General features: G+C 39.2%; 2 protein-coding genes and 1 long non-coding RNA gene across 3 annotated transcripts; 2 read left to right on the plus strand and 1 right to left on the minus strand.

Annotated features, from left to right (window-relative positions):
- Positions 1–1,666, minus strand: LOC118233117 (cathelin-related peptide SC5-like). Its single transcript, XM_035428482.1, has 4 exons — positions 1,323–1,666; positions 1,057–1,179; positions 493–600; positions 1–149 (listed from the first exon to the last, which is right to left on the minus strand). Exons 1-4 carry the CDS (start codon positions 1,644–1,646, stop codon positions 102–104), a joined length of 603 nt encoding a protein of 200 aa, XP_035284373.1. The 5' UTR covers positions 1,647–1,666; the 3' UTR covers positions 1–101.
- A 1,378-nt stretch (positions 1,667–3,044) lies between these two features.
- LOC118233118 lies at positions 3,045–5,381 on the plus strand. Its single transcript, XR_004766451.1, has 3 exons — positions 3,045–3,308; positions 4,628–4,726; positions 5,324–5,381. It is a non-coding gene; the product is annotated as an uncharacterized LOC118233118 (long non-coding RNA).
- A 10-nt stretch (positions 5,382–5,391) lies between these two features.
- Positions 5,392–8,084, plus strand: LOC118233584 (serine/threonine-protein kinase pim-1-like; the record flags this gene model as incomplete). The annotated part of the gene is made up of 7 exons (XM_035429343.1): positions 5,392–5,497; positions 5,894–5,988; positions 6,184–6,231; positions 6,548–6,926; positions 7,142–7,318; positions 7,408–7,538; positions 7,916–8,084. Coding segments are annotated over 6 exons (912 nt in total), but the record flags the coding sequence as incomplete, so codon positions are not given.
- Between the last annotated feature and the right edge of the window lie 6,879 nt (positions 8,085–14,963).

The following is a 14,963-nucleotide window of genomic DNA, read 5'->3' on the forward strand; positions in this document are numbered from 1 at the left end:
TGTACCTTTCAAAATATTGTTTATTGATTTTTAATTATCAAGTAATATGCTGTCATATTAAATAGGCCCAAACATTGGAATACTGTGGGTTCATGCAGCTTTCACCAGTTGCTGAAATATTTTGTCCAACTTGGAGGCTCTGAAAGTTCCTAGAAAACAGGACAAAAGTGAGAATTACTGAGTAGAAATTTTGAATATATGAAATGTAAACAGATGCACATTTGGAAAAATAAAGATAAGTCTGATGATTATCACAGTGTTTGACCTGAGGGGATGGAATATGACAGAGAAAAAGATCATTTCAGAATCTGAGTGGATGAAAATGCATTTTCTGATGTTAAAGGCAAGAAAACATTATCTGTAATGGTATGTCAAAGCATCAATATTTAAAAATATATAAAAAGTTGATTTAGTCCACATACTGACATATTGCTTGCTTTGGCTAAATATTTTATGTGTTCCATGAAGGTTAATCAGATGTAATGCCTGTACCTTGCGCTCCTCTGGGTCTGTGACCTCCTGACAGGACACTGTCAGAGATGCTGCCTCTCCTGGCTGTGACTTGAGGACTGTAGCTGTACTGGAGCACTTCTTCAGAGACTACAGATGAGGAGGAACAGAGAAACCATCAGCTTACAGGGTCGCCACCTACTGGAAGGACCTGACTCACAAGGCAAATGTTTTACTGGCACTAGTTCAAGAGGCTCATATTCCTTACATAATCATCTGCGTGATTTCCCATTATCCCTGCAGTTATTGGACTGCTGCAGCTGACAGCAGTTGATCTGCCAGCATTTTGCAAATCGCATTACAGTGGTCTATGAGCAGCAGGTCCAGTCACCATCTATTTAAAAAAATTTTAACAGCTCACTGCCTCACATAAACTTTACACTAAAAACTGCCCTTTATTAAATAAAATAATGATCTTGTTTCACAAAGGGAAAATAAATCTTTTAGCAGGTTCAAGCATTCTGCAGTTTATGTGTGATCACTCTCTCTTTCCATCACTAGTATGGACTAAACATTGTGAGGATAATATGGACAGTGTGAACTCACCCCATTGTCCTTGAAGACACACTCTTCCTTTAGGTAGTCTTCTGATTTGGGGCACACTGTCTCCTTAAGCGTAAACGTAATGGACTTGATCATGACGGAACCATCTCCGGGCTCAAACATCGACTGAGAGAGGGGGGAGGGAAGACAGGAAAAGCCACAGTTCAGATACAAACATTTGGGTTTCATATTTAAGTAACATTTGCTGCTGGAGACACATTTGTTTGCAAGGCTGCAGGCAACAGAAGTGAAAATCAGACATATAGTACCATTGACCGCAAAGCGCCCTTCTTTGGAGGTCCAAAAGCTTTTGTCTCCTGGCTTTTCTGGTTGAAGTCTGCAGTGGCCGCGGCAAGGACATCTGTAAAGGTGAAGACACTCCTGGCCAATGTCACAGAGACAAAAGCAACAAGGGAGAGCAGCAGCAGAGGTCCAACAGAGCTCTTCATCTTATGTGTCTCACTTCTCATCTCAGTCACACATTGGTCAATTACAGCATGGGGTCTGAGCTTTTTAAAGATTAAGACTAAACAACTCCACATGGCCTCCTTGGGACTATCTACGTACGTCATGTCAGAAATCAGGAAGGTCATGTTCTGTTGTGAAACTCAGTTTTCTGGAAAGTTTCTGTAGACCCAGTACAAACACATCATTACAAGTGCAATCCTGGCTTTTCCATCTGTGAGTACACAAGAAAAAAAAACAAGCAGGGCTGTGTAAACAAGAAGTCCATAAGTCCTATGTGCACCTTTTTAATGAAGCAGTAATATGAGTAACATTTGGAAATATCCAGTGACCTCTGTAATTTTTAAGACAAAGACTTTTTTTTCCTTCATTTGACTCCACAATTTTGATTTATAATTTTAAAAAACTAACGTGGATAAAATGCATATTCTCAGCTTTTATTAAGGGGTATTTGGTTCACCATGCAGAAATAACCACACATTTTATACATAGACCATCCCCACCCACCCTGATTTCGGGGCTTCATAATGTTTGGGATAAATAGCTTCAAACGTGTTTCTGATTAGTCAGGTATGTTCAATTGTTTCCTTAGTGCAGGTACAAGTTTGTTTTTATTCTGGGCTTTTGATTGAGTCTGGAGTCAGTCTGTTATTGGTGTTGAACATGAGGATCAGATTTGTGCCAATGAAATTTAAGGAAGCTATTATCAGGCTGAGAAATAAGAAAAAAAGAAAAACAACAGAGGTCAAAACCGAGACACAGGTCAAACCTTCAGCTTACCAAAATCTACTGTTTGGAACGTAATTAAGAAAAACAAAAGCTGTGGTGAGTTCAGTAGGCCTGGTAGGCCAAAGAAGACCTCTGCAATTCATTACCAAAGAATTCTCACTATAATAAAGAAAAATCTCTCACACCTCAAGCACCTGTCCAACAGATCCAAAACACTTCAGGAGGCAGATGTGGATGTGTTAGTGACTACTGTCTGCAAAAGACTTTACAAACAGAACTACAGAGGCTGACATGATCTGAATCCAACTGAACATGGCTTTCATATGCTTGAAAAAAAAAAAAAAAAAATTAAAAGGCCCCCAAAACAAGCAGGACCTGAAGATGGCTGCAGTACTGGCCTGGCAGAGAAGATACTCAGCACACGGTGATTTCTATAGGGTCACAGACTTTCCATGCAAAGGATATGACAAACTACTAGACATGACTAATTTACATAGCATTAATATGTCCCAACCATTATGGTGGGTCTATGCATAAAAAGTTCTGTAATTTCTACTTGATGAAACCAAAATTTATTTTTTTAAAAACACTCTTTAATAAAAGCTACGTGTGGTTAAACTGCCAAATCAAGAAAAAAAAGTCTGTCATTATAATGGGGCTATATTTTACAGTTGAGGGCATTATGTTGAAGTCATGTCTTAATTCAGTTTTAATACAAAATACAATGTATATTTTGAGAGAATGCTTGTAGAGGACAGGGTGGAAAAGCTGAATGCTACCCAAAAAATTCCCTCTGACAATGAATGACATGGTCACATTAGCAAAGTATCTTATTAGAATTTCATACGAATATTGCATTTATTTTCTCTCTCTTTCTTTCATTCGCTCCTACATTACCTTCCCTTCTGATGCCCCGGTGCTTTGCACAGGGCAGCACATTCCGTTCTACCTTGCTGCTGTTTTTCCTGTAACTATTGTGCATGTTGTCATTGGGAAACTCCTCGGGAACGCATCCAAATGCTCATCTGGCATCAATCAAGCAGTTGTTTTCAAAGGGAAAAGTACGGAATTTGAACTTAACCTCCTGGGATGTCTTCACTTGTATATCAGTTTGAAAATAATTTTAAAATAAAACCGTGTAAATCTAACGGCCAGTTTTATTACCATTGTCGAGTGTCATTTGATGGGAGTGAGTAATCCGCTTCACCAAGCTATGTGGCTGGCACTAGTGATCCACTGAATGTAGCCATGTTTTAATATAGCTAAAAACATGTATATATATTCTTAGCACTGTAAATACCATTGCCTTCTCCACATATGCCACACTTCACCAGCTCATCTTGCTTGTATTACCATTGTAGTCTAATGTATTTTGGCGACCGCTGTCTCAGGCTTTACACAGGAACAAGCCTTGCGTGGCTAATAGGCCTAAAAACAATGACATTGTGATGGAAATGTCCATGGTTAAAAAGCCAACATATTTTAGAGGTATGGCATGGCTAGCTTCTTGAATTTGCCTCAGGTCACAGTTTAGAGCTACCTGAAAAGTGATTTTGACTGGAATAACGTTAGCCCAAACCACACATTGCGACATATTTTCGATTGAAATGGCCTATACTTAGCTATTTCATGCGGGAAACTTGGTTTTGGTTAGCCTATGTAAACTGCCAGGGGGTGATTTTTACCCACGCAAACCCATTTAGCACAAATCACAGCAGAGAGACAGGCCAAACTTTCTGATGATATAGTTATCAATGCACCCTTTATTCCAAAATGTTGTTGCAAAACCTGAGATATTAGCAAAACCAAACCAAATAATTACTTAGCTATTTGGTTAACTAGCTTACAGTAGTTCCGGCCTATAGTTATTTCACATTTGGCTTCCTCGCCATACGTTTAAACTCGGTACTTAGAAACTAAATTCTCCGCAATCAGTTTTATCATTTCGAATATCACAGTGAATATAAGAGCGGTGCTTTTGTTTACGTCACAGAACAAACATTCTAGGCTAAGTATATATAAGAGGAAAATAACCCCAAACACTTCTGAAAACAGTGAAACATCACTCGTTTGATCGATTTGAGCATTAGTCATTTAGTCTGTTGCTTATTTAAATTAAAAGGATGCCGAAGAGGAAGATATCATGTAAGACCGTTTTTAGGCTTCCTTCGCAGTACTGAATTTAATAATGCAAGATTGGCATACACTATAATCAACACTTTAAGATTTAAGCCCTATAAAATGTAAATTGCAATTAGGAAGTTCTGACGATCCCTTTTGGAAGTGGAATCAAAAGTGTTGTCTGACAAAAACTGGTCAGTGTATGACTTGAAAAATTGAATAAGATCATGACTGGCAGATTCTGTTGTATTCCATTCAGCCTCGGACGACTGCCATCCAGAGCAGGAGAGCAGACACACCTATGGTGATAACTTCTTCAGCCCAAGACAAGTCAATCGTGATCCTTACCATCTTCGAGGTTAGCATGCCAACAGAATGCACATTAAAAGCTACCACACAGCCGTAGCATACAGTAGCAGCAAGAGATAATCTCTTGATAGGTACGCTTTAAGCAATGCAGGATACATCACGCGCTTTAAATAGCCACACTTTCATTAGAGAAATTATATACAATATCCTATTTGCATGTTCTGCAAATTTTTCTGCTGCAATATTTATTTTTTTACATATTTGTATGTACTGATGTGCTATAGGTTTTGAGGCGAAATCTGCTGCAGTTGTTAGTTAAATATTCTAGACATCTGGTGACACTATCCAAGTTAAACTATGCTGTCAAGATCTGTGGATTCATTCAATGTTGACCTGCCATACCAAATACTATGTTGGTGAAAGCAGTTTCTTGGAAATAGGTTGAATAGAAAAAATACCTCCTACTGTTGTTAATTCCAGTGTTGTGTACAGCACAATTAAACCTACAAATCATACAATGTTGTTAAAATGTATTGACGTAAATGACCAGATATTTAATTGGTCTGTAGGTAATGTGGTCTCGTGTTCTTGCTAGCCTCCATTTTTGAAGTGATTGATTCAGACTAATGCATGTCGTTTTAACCAGAGAGGAGAGTTCAGGAAAAAGTACCGGAGAAGGGGACAACTGTAGGGCAGAAGAGAGCACTGTCAACCTCTGTGGAGGAACCAGTTAGGAAGAGAAAGCCAGAGAAAGAGAGCATCTCGGCCTATGGAGACAAATTCTCCAGCTCCAATGGCAAAATTAAGAGCACACGGAAAAGTTAGGACCATAGCATTGAGCAATCATGCATCATTGTTTTTCTAAATTTATTTAGCAAATAATGAAATGTAATATTGTTATCCATTAAAATTATATGAACTGTTACGAGGCCCATATTGACTAGCATAGCTAGTAGGCATCACCATTGTCTTAGGATGCCTTGCGGTTGACTTTAAGTGGTTTATTTTATTATCAAGACATTAATATATGTAAATGCATTGGGATGTCTTTAAAGTTAAACATCACATCTTGAAGACAGTTGAAATTGAATGCACTTCCATTTATTATTATCTGTAACTTTTTGGGACATTCTGAAGGATCTTGTCTGTTTTTATAAAGCAGGGAATTGGGAATTAACTAATTGGGAAATAACTGGTGTCTACCTGCTTATTTCAGCATGTGTTAACAAGTTCTATAAAAAAGGAAAATTACTCGGCCAAGGAGGATATGGCTCTGTGTACGCAGGGATCCGCATATCTGATGGACTGCCGGTAAGAATTCACCTTCTCTATGCTCTGTACCCAATAACAAGCCATTGAAACGTTGTCATCTACACCCAAATGTTTACTTTCCATCACATGACAAACCAGCTTTTACAGCACATTAAGTCATTCACAAGTTTTTTCTACGTTACAAAGTACCATGTTTAAAATATCAATTTTATCTCTCAAATGTATTTTTCTCAGGTGGCCCTCAAATATGTCAGGAAAGATGACGATGAAGAACTGCAGCTGGTAAGTACCGCTTCCATAATTTATGGAGTCCCACAAGAATATTGTATTTTGCAGAGCTGAAACTCAGGCGGGGAGAACTAAAACCGCAAACTTCAAACACCTGGTAGGTTCAGGTTTAAGTGTTAATATAAGCTTAATCACTCTCGTTTGTGGAGTTATAACACTAATGGTGACTTGGCTAATAAGTCAACAACATAGAAGGTATGGGATTTAAAAATAGGAAAATATAATTGTTAGCTAGCAGTTTGCTCACCTACCCCATGTTATGTGCTGATTTGGCCAGCTCTCACCAAAACTGCCTGATTTCTCTCCGCAGCCTGGAATGGAAATGCCCATGCCCAAGGAAGTCGGACTGTTTCAGATGGTTAACACCCCATCGAGTCATCCCAACATCCTGAAACTCTTCGACTGGTTCGATAGACCTGCTTCATATGTAATGGCAATGGAGCGTCCAGACCCCTGCAAGGACCTGTTCACGTACTGCCAGGAACAGGGGGGTGTGCTGGATGAGGACCAGGCGCGAAGTGTGACCGGGCAGCTGCTTGGGGCGCTACAGCACTGCCACAATCATGGAGTGGTTCACCGCGACGTGAAGCCCGAGAACATCCTGATCCAGACAGACACAAAGGAGATCAAACTGATCGACTTTGGGTGTGGGGACCCACTGAAGCACACTGCATACAACGAATTCTCTGGTCAGTGAGCGGGGCAGTTCATGCATCTTAGTGGGTGTTTTGAAGATGTCTGGAGCAAACAGTCACACTGTGATGCATACGGAAATATAGCATGTTGCATAATCATGAAATAATTATGTGTTGCTGTGTGAACTCTTTTTATATCCTGACAAAGACTAATTTTTTTAAATGCCAAAAGGTATGGCATACTGATTTTTCTTGTGTCTGTTGATCAGGGACCCCCGAATTCCTGCCAGTTGAATGGTTTGAAAAAGAACAGTTTCTGGCGGGCCCTGGGACTGTGTGGTCAGTGGGTGTGACCCTGTATAACATCGTCTGCGGTAACGATCCCTTCACTACGTACACCAGCAGGGAAATGCGGCACGTGGAGTTCTGTGCAGGGCTGTCATCAGGTGAGGAGCCAGCAGGAGAGGGCTGAGCGGCATTTGGGCGCACCCTCTGTTTTCCTTGTCCATTCATGTTTTTTCTCTTTCCCTAACAGGGATCAAGGACTTCATTCTGTGCTGTTTGAGGCCCCGGGCAAAAGACCGGCCCACCCTGGAGCAGCTACAGCTCCACCCCTGGCTCCAGCAGTCCAGCCGAGTATAGCGTGTGGATGCACCCCACAGTCAGGTATTTAATTCTCACACGATGGGATACTTGTATAAATCACATCACAAAATGCCTCTGCAGGTACATCTGAGCACTCCTCATGCTGAGTGAATTTCATTTATGAAAATCAGGAAAGGCAAGGATGCCTGTTGCACTGGAGGTGCATTCCATTGCATTAATTTGGGAGATGTGCTAATCCTTATTTAAAATATAATTGCACATTAGCTAGTCATAAAGGAAATTATTAGCTGGATAGCTATCTTGGCAAAGGTGTTATAGTAACTATAATTTTAATGATCAATTATCAGTCGAGTAATAATGTTAGTTTCACTGCTCCCTTTTATCCCAGACAGAATACTCACCCACCTTATCTTCTGTTTCTTCCCTCCTTTTGACAGCTGGGTGTGGCAGTGAGGCAAAGACAAGTGTTATTTAATTTTTCCCATTGGAGATATATTTTAATCCCCATCAACATGTCCCATCGTTGCAATGTCCTCCCGTCAGTTCTGGAGGGTTTTACAAGTGCAGGAAAATCTCGTATGAGGACGTCGTATGACATTTTGATTTTCACTCCGTTTTGTCGTCCGATGTGATTAGCTGACAGTATAACCATTTGAATGATGCCTCGTGTCCAGCATGTTGTTTGGCTGACAGTGTAGCCATTTTTAGGATGTCATTTGAGGTCAGATATGGTGATTAGCTGGCAGGATAACCATTTTTAGAATGTCATTTGATGTTCGGCATGGTGAATAGCTGGCAGCATAGCCATTTGGAGGATGTCATTTGGTGTCTTGACTTGTGATAGGCTGGCAGCATAGCCATTTGTAGGATGTCATTTGAGGTCAAATATGCTGATTTGATGGGAGGATAACCATTTGGAGGTTGCCATTTGATGTCTTGACATGGTGATTAGCTGGAAGGATAACCATTCGGATGCTTTGTGATTTGCTGGCAGCATCGCTATTTGGAGGATGCTATCTGGGGTAAGGCTGGCACCGTATGTTTTTGGAGAATGCCATTTAGAGTACAGCATTGTGTCTTCCTGAAAGCCACTGGGAGGAAAGAAGACTGGATGAAGAAATGGGCGGCTGGACAGAAAACATGGCTACTTGCAACAAGGACCAAAAAGAGTGCTACAGTTTACAGTATGAAACAGTATCAGCATTTACCCCTGGAGAAATCCTGACTACGTTACAGGGATAGTCTCCCCTTTTTTGGAAATTTGCTTTTTGGCTAACTTACATTGCTTGTTGATACGATCTTCCAATTTCATCCCTATGAGTCCAGTATAAAAATATTAGACTATATATCTAGGGATGCACGGTAACTTGTCCTACCAGATGGAAGCAATGTTAGCTCTGCTAAGCGAAATAATACAAGCCTGAGTTGGGTTTGCCAGGTATGTGTGCCTTGACTGTGTGACCTTTTGCTGCCACTGCAGCCAATAGTATTCCATACCTGACAACCCACACTTCCAGGTTGTGCTGCACAGCTACTAATCACTGCACCCAGTGGATGGATGCATGATTAGTTGTCATAGTTCTGATTTTAGCTGCCTCTAAAATACTGAGATCTCTGTTTTTATTTTTAGTCGTTATGAACTCACAAGGTGCAAGAGTAAATAACTCAGCTTTAGGTGATGCTGGAAAGTGTATTTCCATCACTAATTAGCAAAGCTAACGTTGCTTCTGCCTGCAGTCATTCGTAGAGGCAGCACAGTTAGTATGCAGCTTGTAGATATTGTCTAATATTTTTGTACTGGACAAACAGGGATTAAATTAGTACCGATCTTATCATCTAACCGGCAAAATTGGCCGATATTCAAATTTCCCAAAAAGTTGGGACTATTCCTTTAATGCCAACTGACCGGAGACGGGCATTGACCCACGATTGGCCGTAGCATCACCCAGGGAAGGACCATCCTATGACCGCCCTATTGAGCCTGCCTGTAGCTGGTTGCAAACACAGGACACATCTGTCTAGTGCACACCCTCTAGTTGGACATTACAGCGATGGGATGTGCTTAAAATCATGATGGGGATTTTTTCAATCAATCAATCAATCAATCAATAAATTTGAACGATGTAAACATTGACTGACTGACCATGTTTGTCACCAATCTACACCCTGAGCCGACCAGAGGAGGATGGGTTTCCCTCATGAGCCTGGTTCCTTCCGAGGTTTCTTCCCATCTGCCACAGGGAGTTTTTCCTCGCCACTGTTGCTTTAGGCTTGCTCCTGTGGGGGTTTAGGCCAGGCTTGTCTGTGAAGCGTATTGCGACAATTGCTGTGAAATACGCTATATAAATAAAATTTGATTGATTGATGAGGGTTTTTTTTATCCTTAAGTTAAAAAAAAATCAATAAAATCAATAAAAATTAATAAATATATGTGACACGTGAATTTGCTAATAGTAGGGAACAGTAGAGATGAGAAGTGTAGTAGGGTGGAACCAAATCAGAAAGAACATACAATAGCAAACCAAATCAGAAAGGCCATAGAAGAGCAAGTCAGTGACTGTATGTAAAATGAAATGTAGGACGTTGCAGAAATTTACCTTCTGCAACCTAGCAGGGATCCATATATTAGGTTACTAGAAGAAAATGAGAAGAATAATATAAGAAAGCGGGGCACACATTCTAATGCATTTAAGGGAATTGTTTATTTGTCATTTAGCATTTATGTAAAAAATACAAAAAAACAGGCCATCAAAAGGCATCTTTTCATATACTGTAGTGTAAGCAGAAATTACAAGTCATGAACAGAATAATGGAAACACTTTATGAAAAAGTACTTTAAATTTGAAGGGACTAAAATACAATTACAAAGGCTGCTACACAGTGGCGTTATATTTTTTAATGCCAATTAGATCTGTGTGTTATAAAACAGTTGTGACATCCAGCACGTTGAAAAGTAAATTTCCCAAGTGACATGAGTTCCAAATTCAGTGCCTGAATTGCAGGTTCATTCATCACAAAAACTGCAAAATTTTTATGTAGTATTGGTAACAGTGTCAAAAATTATAACAGCTCATACCAAACGCGATGTGCATCAATAAAGAGGAACAGTGGTCGTAAAATCATCAACAGATGATCATCAACAAAACTAAAGCTTCAAAAATGACCACATAACTTAACTCACAGCTAAATGTGAGCATATGGCTATGACTTATAGATCAATTTATGAAAAAATCAGTTTATAAATTATAAATCATCCTACCTTTTCCGCCCGTGAATTAGCTTACAATTCCACCCCATGAACACCCTAAATTGTCCTTATATGGTCAAATTTTCTGTGATGTACTTACTATTGATACACAGCCATGTTTTCATAGTTTACTGCAGTGTTAATGTTATATATTTCAATTTTGCATTGCATAGTATTTGTCACTGTTGTTTTATTTCAGTATTGTCATTGACAGCCATCAATAGAAGGCTTTGCTTGCTCACTCTCAGTGTGGCTGTCAACTATATTACGTTTCTGGATTATAATTATTATGACATGATGTAAGGTTTGCACAACTGATAATGTTAACAGCAAGTGTTGCAATAGGCTAGTTGATGGCCCACAATGTTGCGCCTCAGTGCTTCCCACAAAAATTAATCTGACACACATGGTTTAATAGCCTATGGAGCTTCGTGTGAGGGGACTGGAAAAATATTCTAACGTCTGAAAAAATGTGACCTGCAGCACATCTGCATAGCCGCAAAGAAAATTTTGCATGCCTACTCTGGTGTTTGTGTACGCACAGGAACATTTCAAGTTTTTTACATCTCATACGACAGCCCCAGTTCCAAAGCATCATTGCCGCCCCCCAAACCAATGAGATACTTTGGAGGGGCAAATATATTTGGCTTGCAATACTCCCATAAAACATGAAATTTCAAAGTAGACATTTTCTTTAATCTTTCTGTAGGCCATAGTTTATTGTGCAACTTGACTGCCACAGTAAGCATTGGCTATTAATCTGGGCCTGAAACTGAAATTTACACTGCATACTGATTTTCTCAGTAATACCTAAAAACACATCGAGAGGACGTGGCATTTGTTTACTTCCATTCTCCAAAACTGGCACAGCAATGGCAACGGCCCGGATGGATGTGTCATACCGTAATATGGTGTGAGAACAAACCTAACTATCGTCCATATTTTATGATTTAGGCTGCATATTTTTATACAAGTTTGTCTGAGGAATACCTTACTAAACAATAAAAATTATATACGCCTACAATTTAATGAATAAAAAACATTTAATAAGTGCACTTTAATAAGTATTAAAGAGCTAACCAAGCTGTAAGTTGGGGCAAACATTTGGGGGGCAATATACCTGAAATCAAGGGTACTCAAATCTGGCCCCCATATTCAAATCTTTAAATGATCCATTTCAAATCCTTATTTGAATATTTTTTTCATGTGAATACATTTATGTAATATAAACCTTGATCGCCTGGTTTCTGTGCTTGCTGGAAAGGTCAGATTTGTACTTTTCCCTTTGAACACAACTGCTTGATTGACGCCAGATGACCATTTGGATGCATTCCACAGGAGTTTCCCGCTGACAGCAGTAGTTACAGGAAACACAGCAGCAAGGTTATATGGAATATTAACTATTATTTTAATTTTGATTAAGAATGTACATTTTGTACAACTGTAACATAATGTAAAATGTCAGCCAGAAATGCAAAAGATATTTCTTTTGAGCTACACTGGTTGCTTCGTGCTGTTCTCTTGGGCATTACACATAATAACTGCTCCAGGAAAACGTTTTCAGCGCTTTCGTTAACATTCCCATTTTAAAAAAAATTTTTTTTTTTAACTCTGCCTCTTCCTAAAATGTCAGTGTCTTCTTCATGAGTTGCACAATTTCCTAGTTTTGATGCTTGAAGAAATTCCAGAACCATAACCACAAAAGACCATATCAGCTGTTTTTGGACATACTGTAAAGCACCAATGCACTGTGTCTGGTGAAACCCAAAGATGTAGCCATTGCATTTCTTATTTTTACAGTTATTTTGGCATAGCCTTGTAGAGTGCTAACTTTGCTCATGTAACTGTCAATTATTCTGTCGTGTGGAACTCTGGTGTGTATGCCTCTAATTTGCCCACACTCCTGGTTTAGGCAGAGGAGTGGCTGAAGTGTTGGGAAAAGTATGAGCCGTGGATCAGGCTGGGTGACTGGAGCAGGAGTGGTCCTAACAGTTTAGCCAATGGACATTATACCCCGCCATTGCTGAGTGGTCAGCAAAAAAAGTTTTTACATTTCAAGGTTTATTTTATACATGCCACATTACATTACATTACAGGCATTTAGCAGACACTCTTATCCAGAGCAACTTACACAACTCAGTCCTCAGCACATTCAATTGTACAAGCTGTTATGATTAATTCTTCAATATTATTACTTTTTATAGTTCAGGACATGGCCAACTAGGAAACCTGTTCCCCTGCTTAGAATTTCATGTACAGTGACAAATTAACAGACATTGTTACTTACAATCAACTATTGCTTAACATTATTTTTTAATGGTTCCAATTGATTTAGTTTTGAGGCAATAACTATATTTGTTACATTTTCATCCCCTGAGTAATACTCAAAGCATATGTACTGAGTGAGCTGTACTCAGTCACTCATCCAAAGGATATGAAACAGAGAAAAGCAGAAAAATTCTGAGGGTTTGTGTGCACATGCTTGAGTGCAGCATTTTCTGCTAGGGTGTGTACTGTATGGCCTTATATGTGGTGAGCCTGTGTGTGTGTGTGTGTGTGTGTGTGTGTGTGTGTGTGTTAAAATAATCCGGAATCACTTGGAAGTAAATTACAAATCCTTCAAGTCCTTTCTATTTTTACAACCATTTCCCCACAAATGGAGGGTGTGCACAGATTTGGCTCATATTGTGAAGTTGGATTACACTTGCAATTGTTATCCCATTAAAATGCTTAAGTATTCATTTTCTTCATGTAGAGTTAACAGGAGAACCAAGAACAAATACCCATATAGAATACTGTAGGCAAGTAGAATTTCATCATAGCATTATTACTACTTTATTGACAAAGAACAGGCAATGCAATTATATTCCATGATCAAATACAGAATTTAATAGCATTTAAATACGTCCACTCAGCCTACAATATATGATTTTGAGGTTGTTTCATATTTCTGACTGCATTCACAGTAGTAGTTCTATTTATCAAACTGCTGTAGAAAAACATAAATCTATCAGGCAGCACTCTCCAGATGTTGTCTGGAACGTAAATAATATATTTTGGCCTCTTTGCACAGCTGGTACGCTCTTACGAAATTGAACACACCAGCAAGTCTCAACAACGTAGGCTTTTCTGCTCGTTGAGGGACAAGGTATTGCTCAACTCTGGTAATTCCACTCTGACAGGGTATAAAAGGACGGGAAGCTCCATCTCCCCTCATGCTCAAACTATGAAGGCTATCGTGAAATCGCTACTGGTCGCACTGACCGCCTTGCTGGCCACTGCTCAGCGTGGAGTGGAGTTTAGCTACGAAGGGGTCATCGTAGATGCGACCACCCGGTACGTACAACAGGCTGGGGAAGAATACGCCTTCAGACCGCTGCTGAGAGCTCTGCAAGTTGAAACTGTGAGTAAAACGAAAACAAACCGCTGATAGATAAATGCTTGATTTATTAAAAGGAAAACACCACCGATCGTCAATAAGTTACGGTGCTGGGAATCAATACCGAATGTGGGACCAAAAGTTATCTGATAAGAGTAGAGTTGTATTAACACAGTACGAGTTGAATTAACACGGCATTTGACTGTGCACAATCGTAAACATTATGTTTTTGCAATGTTTACACATATTTGAGTGCGGTTTAAGGGCTATAGTGCAAGGCAACGTATTGCTGTTCTTAATATTTTGAGCCCTTTGACAGACATTTGACATACCCTCATAAGACGTGCATTAAATAAAACATCCGGCTGTTTAAAATAATATGCAGTGAATGTAGGTCTATAGCTTTGGCCAATGAGATTAATTAAATGATGCGGTTACTGGTTTGACTTTTTAAATCTTTAACCCAAGGTGTCCACTGCTGAATTTGTGGACAAGCCAGTGGTGGTCAGGAAGCTAACGTTCCCTCTGCATGAGACTATCTGTGAACGCACAGAAGAACAGACAGGCAAACAGTGTCCCTTAAAAAGGAATGGGGTAAGGACTATGGGGTAAAAGTGTGGGGGGATGCAAAACCAAAAAGTATAATAATAATAATAATAATAATAATAATTATTATTATTATTATACGTGTTGTCATTATATAAATATATGCATGATTGTGTTATTGAAAATACATTTAAAACAATGCAAGCTTTATTTTAATTACCATAGTAAAATGTTATTCTTATAGAAAAAATGTTAATTCTATTGCAATTAATAATACTGCATTATATCTTTTGAAAATTGAACAATTTCATGT

Source organism: Anguilla anguilla, chromosome 8, assembly GCF_013347855.1.
Source record: "Anguilla anguilla isolate fAngAng1 chromosome 8, fAngAng1.pri, whole genome shotgun sequence".
In the NCBI taxonomy this organism is placed as follows: domain Eukaryota; kingdom Metazoa; phylum Chordata; class Actinopteri; order Anguilliformes; family Anguillidae; genus Anguilla; species Anguilla anguilla.